At 39.6% G+C, this 8,870-nt stretch overlaps 1 protein-coding gene across 1 annotated transcript in view; it reads right to left on the minus strand.

Annotated features, from left to right (window-relative positions):
- Positions 1-1,958: 1,958 nt before the first annotated feature.
- Positions 1,959-8,870, minus strand: part of prep (prolyl endopeptidase) — a 10,476-nt gene continuing 3,564 nt past the window's right edge. Inside the window, exons 3-14 of the mRNA XM_020588286.1 lie at positions 8,064-8,197; positions 7,759-7,889; positions 7,238-7,447; positions 6,976-7,097; positions 6,756-6,861; positions 6,467-6,658; positions 6,156-6,353; positions 5,636-5,739; positions 5,127-5,358; positions 4,671-4,802; positions 4,381-4,537; positions 1,959-3,005 (exon numbers count right to left, since the gene is read on the minus strand). Of these exons, the coding sequence (XP_020443942.1) occupies positions 2,711-3,005; positions 4,381-4,537; positions 4,671-4,802; positions 5,127-5,358; positions 5,636-5,739; positions 6,156-6,353; positions 6,467-6,658; positions 6,756-6,861; positions 6,976-7,097; positions 7,238-7,447; positions 7,759-7,889; positions 8,064-8,197 (2,013 nt within the window). The 3' untranslated portion in view covers positions 1,959-2,710. The remainder of the gene's footprint in view (positions 3,006-4,380; positions 4,538-4,670; positions 4,803-5,126; positions 5,359-5,635; positions 5,740-6,155; positions 6,354-6,466; positions 6,659-6,755; positions 6,862-6,975; positions 7,098-7,237; positions 7,448-7,758; positions 7,890-8,063; positions 8,198-8,870) is intronic.

The following is an 8,870-nucleotide window of genomic DNA, read 5'->3' on the forward strand; positions in this document are numbered from 1 at the left end:
GAGATTGTTCCAGATTCTCTGAATCTTTGGATGATATTATGCACTGTAGATGATGATAACTTCACACTCTTTGCAATTCTTCTCTGAGAAACTCCTTTCTGATATTGCTCCACTATTTTTCGCCGCAGCATTGGGGGAATTGGTGATCCTCTGCCCATCTTGACTTCTGAGAGACACTGCCACTCTGAGAGGCTCTTTTTATACCCAATCATGTTGCCGATTGACCTGATAAGATGCAAATTGGTCCTCCAGCTGTTCCTTATATGTACATTTAACTTTTCCGGCCTCTTATTGCTACCTGTCCCAACGTTTTTGGAATGTGTAGCTCCCATGAAATCCAAGATGAGCCAATATTTGGCATGACATTTCAAAATGTCTCACTTTCAACATTTGATATGTTATCTATATTCTATTCTGAATAAAATACTGGAATTTCAACCTTCCACATCATTGCATTCTGTTTTTATTCACATTTTGTACAGTGTCCCAACTTTTTTGGAATCGGGTTTGTAAAAAAATCTGTATAAGCTAGGACAAGTCTATTACATTAATACAGGTGGTTAAAATTTTGTAATTTAGTTTTCATGTTTGTCTTGTACTGTAGGCCTGTTTCTGGATTTCAGTTCTAATTTTTTACTTTCTTGCATAGAAACTAAGAAAACATAAACACTGGTATATTTACATGCACATGAAATAAAGAAAATTCCATCTCTTGCACTGTATGTAGCTGCCATTTTTGTTTTGCCACTAGTAGACTGACAAATGACAGTATAGAATTATACAATCTTAATACTTTCATCAAAATCTGAAAACTTCATCTTTAAGGTTAATTGTTATATTTCCCCCCCCAAAAAGCCAAACAAACTTCTCTTATTCTTAATGTCTGGTTTGCATTTTCCCTAACATGAAAAAAGAATCTGTGCATCTATATTTCTACTAAGTTTGAGGTATTTCCTCATCTACCAGTCAAACTCATCACATCGTCACGATCTTAATCTTTTTGCTTTAATTCTAATTGAATAAAAAAGTTAATTTTTGTATGTATTCATGTGCTGAGAGTAAGAATCTAAAAAAGTTTTAAACACCTTGACACTAAACACACTGCTACAGAGGAACCATTTCATTGTCTACACCTGAGACAAATATTTTTGTCCTGCTAAGTTTTCGAGGTTCAAGTTGTACTTGTCTGCAGCTGTGTAGACCTAAAAGCCTTTTCTCAGCTGGACTTAAGTAACTGAAATGTTGGATTTTGTGAAAATAATATCTAAAGGACAGAAATGAGACAAGAAAAACAGGAAGTTAAAACATACTGTTCTGTTATGACTATTTGTACACATTAAATTATGCATTTGTAAAATTAGAAAATATACCCTTCTTTAATTTAATGCTCAGTTCATGCAATATAATCAAACTGTGTTTAAGAAATGGAAAAAAAAATCAAACATTCATGCACATGTCAGTGAACCACTCTCTTTTGTTGTCATTTGCATTTTGCCACAGAAAAAGTCAGTGTGCCATTTTTAAGAGATCTCTACATATTTCAAACATTCAACTGGGATATCATAGAAGCTCTTAAATAGAAAACATGCAGCCTATGTCTAATAATCCACATGGGGCCCTCTATTAGACCGCTATTAGTCTTTTTCTGCTTCTGCTGCAGGTGGTGGTTATTTTCAGAGTGACTGCCCCCTGCAGGAAGGTCAGGCTCCTACACAGTGACTGCAACAGCAGCTTCTTTGGCTCTTCAGCACTAAACACATTCGTTCTGTGGTCAACGATTCTCTTGAGATAAACGTGCCTATTTTATCAGAACATTTTATTTGCATTAGCTTAGTTTTGTCATCAAATCTGTCACTCATGTTGTATGTGACAGCATTTAAAGATAAAAAAAAAAGTACAACCGACTATAAATGTCAACTCTCAAAAGAATAAATGGACAGGAAACAATCACTGTTTAAAAACCTGTTTATTGTGGCGGTGGCATTGTGTACTATTCTTTTAAACAATCAGTACATGTCGAGGTAGAAATCATTATCAATATGAAATAAATGTGGGAGCTAACACGCACACACAAACACACACACACATACAATGCAAAGTGTGTTTTGCAAGTCTCCACACTCACATCCACAGTAATACTGTTGAAATGCAGTATTATCATTTGCACAACACTGTCTCATCAAACTTGTACAAGCTGAAATGATTCAACATCCAGCATTTCCATTCTGTGCACAAACAAAAAATAAATATTCATCATGTTGGAGCACCCAAAGGATGCAGAAACCATCTTCAAATAAACGTTTGCATCTTGACTGTAACGGCTGACTGGCCGATCACTCTAACCGTGAAGTTAGTCCATCCCTTTACACAGCCATCGCTGATGATGTAGTCACGCTTAGTTTCAGTAGGACTACAAACATGGGCTTCAGGGGAGTGAGAGTTTTGAGTGCTGCTAGTTGGCTTATACTGTACTCATGTTCAAGTGCAATCAGAGATCCTAACGAGTCTGTGTCCTAACAGGCTCATGCTGAGAAGGAAGGGGGTAACAAAAATAGATAAACATGAAGAAAAGATGTTGCCCTGTTGGTGTAAAGTTTAAAAAGAATACCTGGCATGAACAGTATTCCAAAGACGATTTGAGTATTGGAAGAAAACAAACAAAACCACACCCACACACACACACACACACACACACACACACACACACACGTTATTTGACCCAGCAGATGTTGAGACAGTGAGCGATGAAGGCATAGGTATCAGCCACCTCCTGGATGACCTTGCTAGTGGGCTTGCCCGCACCATGGCCTGACTTTGTGTCCACAAGGATGAACAGTGGGTTTGTCTGCTTGGGGCTGCGGCCTACAATGTACTGCAGGGTGGCGATGTATTTAAGAGAGTGGAGAGGCACCACCCGGTCATCGTGGTCCCCTGTCAGCAGCAGTACTGCTGGGTACTGGACTCCATTGCCCTCTGGGATGCAGATGTTATGGAGCGGGGAGTATCTGAGACACAGGAGGAGTGGGAAGGTTGAGAGGCCAAACATTAGCATAAGAGTAGAAAATACTAACAACCTGTATGATGGTAAGAACTGCTGTTAATTATCCTTTTAACTGATCTATTCACCTGCAGTTTATATTCTCAACCAACTGATTAATCAGTTTGCCTATAAAATGTTTGAAAATAGCTAAAAATGCCTGTTATAACTTCACAGAGCCCAAGGTGTTGCCTTTAAATTCCTTGTTTAATCCAACCAACAGTCCAGGGTTCCTGCAGTGTTCAAGTTCAATTTAAGACTTTTTTAGACCACACCGAATGCAATTTAAGAGTATCCATGCTGAAGCCTGCACCTTTGGTTTTTAATGTTGATGTAGATCCAAATGTTGTCCAGAGGCTTCTTACAAGTGTTGCAGGAGTTGGAGCGGAGTGGGTCGTGCTGGGGCCTTGATGACACTCTCACTCTCATTTACCAATACAGAAAGTATCCTTTGTTGGCAGGCACTGCCATGAGCTGGAGGCTTTTAACAGTGGTTCTGTGTTTTCCTGCACATCTTGCAGTGGGTGGCAAATGCGTTGTTTATGAGGCTTCAATTCAACTGAGAATGAAATCCGCTTCTTTTCAGTCCAGGTCTCATTAAACTTGCACTCCCCAAAATCAGGCAGGTTTTTTAAAAGAACGCTCACTTATAAGAGACGCTGCATTCTCCAACAAATTATGTCCGGGCTGCAAAATTTGAGGATATTCTGATTCCAAGTTGGTTTGTTTTGTAGTTTTATTATAGCGTGATAAATACGAACTTATGAGAGAAAGTACTACAACATGGAACCGACGTACCGCAGGCGGTATGACTTTGTCACCTAAAGATTTCCCCAAAACCACGCCTGAAGTTAACGTGAAATTACAGGTGTCAACTGAATGTTAAAATAATCAGCTTAACCTAAGTATGATCAACATTTTTTAAGACCTATCAAAATTGTATTTAAAATTGTATTTTTGATGCATAAAATTCAGTTGATTGAATTTTTAGACTTTTTGAGGACGTGTGGAAACCCTGCAGTTCAAAACCCAAAGATGATCATATATGACACAAACATAATTCTCACATCGGAGAGGAAGAAACCAGACAATGTTTCACAGTTTTAAACAATAACTGAAACAACAAATATATTATCAAAATAGTTGCCAGTTAATTTTGTGTTGATCGACTAATCAATCCAGACCTAATTTTGGTTACGAGTGTTCTGTAAACTAGTATAAATACAGAGATGAATATGAAAAACACACATCATCTCTAGACAATCAGAAAGTGCTTAATTCAGTAGGGCAGTTGATATGAATTCAATATATTGTATATTTTACACTGACAAACATATACCTACTTGATGAGCCACTCAAACTGCTCTTTGTCTTCTGAACAGCCAAAGTCCGTGGTCCAGGCATGGCCAATTGTGAACTTGTGGAACTTCAGCATGTCCATGACACCTACCTGAGCTACAGCACAGGCGAACAGCTCGGGCCGCTGGTTCACACAGGCCGCTGAGGGAAGAAACACAGATGACGACAATCAGGGCAAAACAGTAATCTTGCAGCAAAGACAACCCATCTGAAGCTTAGTCTGGATGTTGGGCTGTGTAGACTTTGTTGTTTTTTTAGCCAGTGGCATACACACCTACAAGCAGGCCACCATTGGAGCCTCCATTTATAGTCAGTTTGGAAGGTGAAGTGTATCCCTCCTTGATGAGATATTCAGCTGCACACTGGAAGTCTGTGAAGCAGTTCTGCTTGTTGGCCAACATGCCAGCTACAGAGACAAATACAAAGTACACAGAGTTTTTGTGCTGGCATTATATACAGTATATATCTATAGATTTTGAAAGATAGTGCATTTTATAATGAACAAAATGGATGAACATAATAAATACCCTACTATATACAAAGCTGCTAAATGCTACAGCAGGACTGAAACAGAGCTACAGAAGCAGGAAAAAACTGCATCAGTATCACTAACATCCTGTTTATCACATTACACAGCTCTGTTAAATGACAAATCCACATTAACCCAGGACAACTAAAACAGTTTCCATGATCAGATTTATAGCAGTGTGTCTTACACAAGTCTCCTCACCTTTGTGCCAGGTCTCCCCGTACTCTCCTCCTCCTCTGATGTTGGCGACAGCCAGGACTCCTCCCAGGTGTCGGACAAAGATGAGTCGAGAGACACTGTAGCTTGGCGTGATGGAGATGTTAAAGCCTCCGTAGCCATACAGAAAACCTGGATGTGATCCATCCATTTTGATGCCTTTCTTGTGAACTATAAACATGGGAATCTGAGAACCATCCTTGGAGGGATAAAAGATCTGGCAAAAATATGGAAAAAGACGGACTGATTGTTTTTTGTTTTTTTTTTCTCCTGACATCTTGATTAATACCTGTTATTCACTGGCTCTGTACTTTTAAAACATCTGATTGATGTATATGCTGTTCTTGAAACGTCCCAGCAAGTAGACTTTCAAACTGCTGTGTACTTTACTTATCAGAAAGAAGATGAGAGGTTCTGTGTAAAACCTCTACATCTCTGCTTACAAATAAAATGAAATTTTGTCAGTATCAAAGAGTAGCAAATATTCCAGTTACCTGGGTGGTCTGGTAGTCAGAGGGACTGAAGCCTTTGACAGTGACCTCTCTAAAGATGTGGGGCTGCAGCGGCTCCTTGGTCAGGTCACAGTGGTAAATGATGGCTGCATGAAAGTAAGAAATTCATCATTTCATTTTTTGCTTCTAGCTTCTCTAAATCACTTGTGAACACAATATGCAACCCAGAAGATAAAGCAACTGTCACGAGCACTGTAGCATGTTTAACATGAAAGCAAACAAATGCAGCACTCAACATTTTCATAACATACAGAATTTATATTCATATAACTGCAATCATCTCAGCACTGTTAGCAGTTTTTTCCTCAGCCTGTGTCCTCATACATAACCCTGTACATCTGAAATCTGGAAAAAAAAAAAAAAAACATTTCACAACACTTATCTTAGGCTTAAAATGATTTTCTACAGCAACAAATGTCATTGCCAGTGACATGGCATCAATACCTAGACAAACCGAGTTGCTATATTCATCAATAGCATGAAGCATTTATCCATCTTTTACCTGGGGATAAGAAAGAAGTGAAATAATAAAAGATCTCAGAGTCTCGCTTCCGCCCTGTGAAGCCTACTACAGAGCCAACATCAAGAGGGAAGGTCCTCAGCTCCTCCCCTGAGCTCAGACGGTACATTTTCAGCACATTCTTCACATCGTGGAGGAAACACACAAACAGGTAGCTTGAGTATGTACAGGTGGCGAATACTGCAGGTGAGACATAATCAACAAAGTAGAATTTTATGTTAACAGAAAAAGATCATTTCAAGCCCTAATCTACTGCAATTTAATAACTGCTAACATGTATTGCAACAGCTGACCAATAACGTCCTTGTCATGTTGTGGGATCAGTTCATTCCAGTTGCACTGATCCGGAGAGGCAAAGTCGATGTTGATGAGGCGGTAACGTGGGGCATCTAAGTTGGTCTTGAAAGTAAACAACGTGCCCTCATTGGTCACATACTCGTACTCGGCGTCAAAGTTGTCGATTAGCTTCACCCATGGCAAAAGGCCTAGACATAAGAGGAGGAGTATTTTAGACCTACACAAACCTACATAAACCTACACAATTAAAGACAAGCTGTGACTCTCTAACCAAATGTAATGTACCTGTAATACCCTCAGGAGTGGTCTGGAGGTCACAATACCACAATCTGTTGACTGGATCACAACCTTCCCTGATAGACAGCAGCACGTAGCGCCCATCATCTGATACCTGCAATAATCATGCAATCACTAAACCATTTCTAAATATCAAGCAACACTTATATTCTTTTTAGGACATTTTTCATTTTTAGAAAAAAACAAACAAACCAACTATCAGTTATACCTCAGCCCCACTCATCCATTTGGGGTGATCAGGGAACTCAGCACACAGCACGTCCTCAGACTGGGGAGTCCCCAGAACATGAAAATACAGCTTCTGGTAAAGGTTGGTGGAGGTTTCAGTGCCTGAAAAATACAGAATATCAGTTTTTCAGAAGATCTAATTTATCTTTAGTCTTAAATGTTAGTTTTAAGTAATTACTGTGCTTTACTAATTAGCTAATCATTTTTTAATGTTTTAAGGGGTAGTTTTAACACGCTCTCACCATCACTCTTGCCCTCCTGGTCAGGATAGGAGTTATAGAAAAGTCCTTTGCCATCATGTGTCCAGGACATACAGCTAAATTTGACTTGCTCCAGGTGGTCCTCCAGAGGCACTGCACCTTCAACCCGCAGGAATCGGATTTCCACCCAGTCGGACCCACTGGCACTGGTGCCGTATGCCACGTACTCCCCGTCCTCAGAGAATGCATAGCCTTAAGGAAGAGGAACAGAAACAGGATATCAACAAAGACAGCAGACTTTATTTAGCTGTCAGTGTGGATGTGACAAATAGCAGACTAATTCTGAAATATTACTAACCTTCAGTAGTTTATTGCCATATTAAACAACATTTGCGGTAATCTATCATAGCAGCATTTACAAAGCCATCACAACACAAGCATTTGCTCCCCTTCATGCAATTTCTTGCAAAATATAGCTTTTACTATCCAATGAGCAAAACATAACACAAAATAATCAATAAGTAAACCTCATAACACAGCACAAGGTCATTTTTTGGTCCTACCTCTCAGGGCAACTGTCCCATCATCAGAAAAAGTGTTTGGGTCTAAGAAGACTGTGGGCTCAGCATCCAGGCTCTCCTGCACATACATCACACTCTGGTTCTGAAGGCCTGTGTTGTAGAAGTGAAAGTACCTGAAAATAAGGAGGGAAATCATTAAGATGCACAGGAGGTTGAAAGATCTGTGTGCCTAAAATAAAAGACAAATCCAGTTTGCTTTGATGTCGCCATAGAGTGTCACAACTTACATTACTTTAAAATATTAAGGAAATGCTAAAACATGATTCTGTTGCGGCTCGCTAACTCACCTACTCCCCCTCTTGAAAGGGCAGCTATACTTGGGGTAATCATAAAGCTCAGTCATACGCTCCTTGAACAGGTCTCGCACCTCACAGCGCTCTAAAAATGGCAATGTCAGCTGGTTCTGAGCACTGACAAAGGCCTGGTGGAAGAAGACACAACACCAGTATAGAGACGTTTTACACATCAGTGCATTATCGCCCCTGCGATCAGTTCTAGGAAGCAGATGTACTGATTTAACTGAATTCTTTTGCTGAGTAAAATCAACAGTTGTTTTTACATCATGTTCCAGGCAAGGGGTTTTACTTAGTAAAGCTATCCAGATCACTCAGTGAACTGACTTCTTGGTAAAAGGGCAGTGCTGTCAACACAACTTTAAAATTGTGAGTGCCATATCACCACTTACAGTGGGTACGGAAAGTATTCAGCCCCCCTTAAATTTTTCACTCTTTGTTATATTGCAGCCATATGCTAAAATCATTTAAGTTCATTTTTTTCCTCATTAATGTACACACAGCACCCCATATTGACAGAAAAACACTGAATGTTTGACATTTTTGCAGATTTATAAAAAAAGAAAAACTGAAATATCACATGGTCATAAGTATTCAGACCCTTTGCTCAGTATTTAGTAGAAGCACCCTTTTGAGCTAATACAGCCATGAGTCTTTTTGGGAATGATGCAACAAGTTTTCACACCTGCATTTGGGGATCCTCTGCCATTCCTCCTTGCAGATCCTCTCCAGTGCTGTCAGGTTGGATGGTAAACGTTGGTGGACAGCCATTTTCAGGTCTCTCCAGAGATGCTCAATGGG

The sequence above is a fragment of the Monopterus albus genome, unplaced genomic scaffold (assembly GCF_001952655.1).
Source record: "Monopterus albus unplaced genomic scaffold, M_albus_1.0 scaffold9.1, whole genome shotgun sequence".
NCBI classification, from domain to species: Eukaryota; Metazoa; Chordata; class Actinopteri; order Synbranchiformes; family Synbranchidae; genus Monopterus; species Monopterus albus.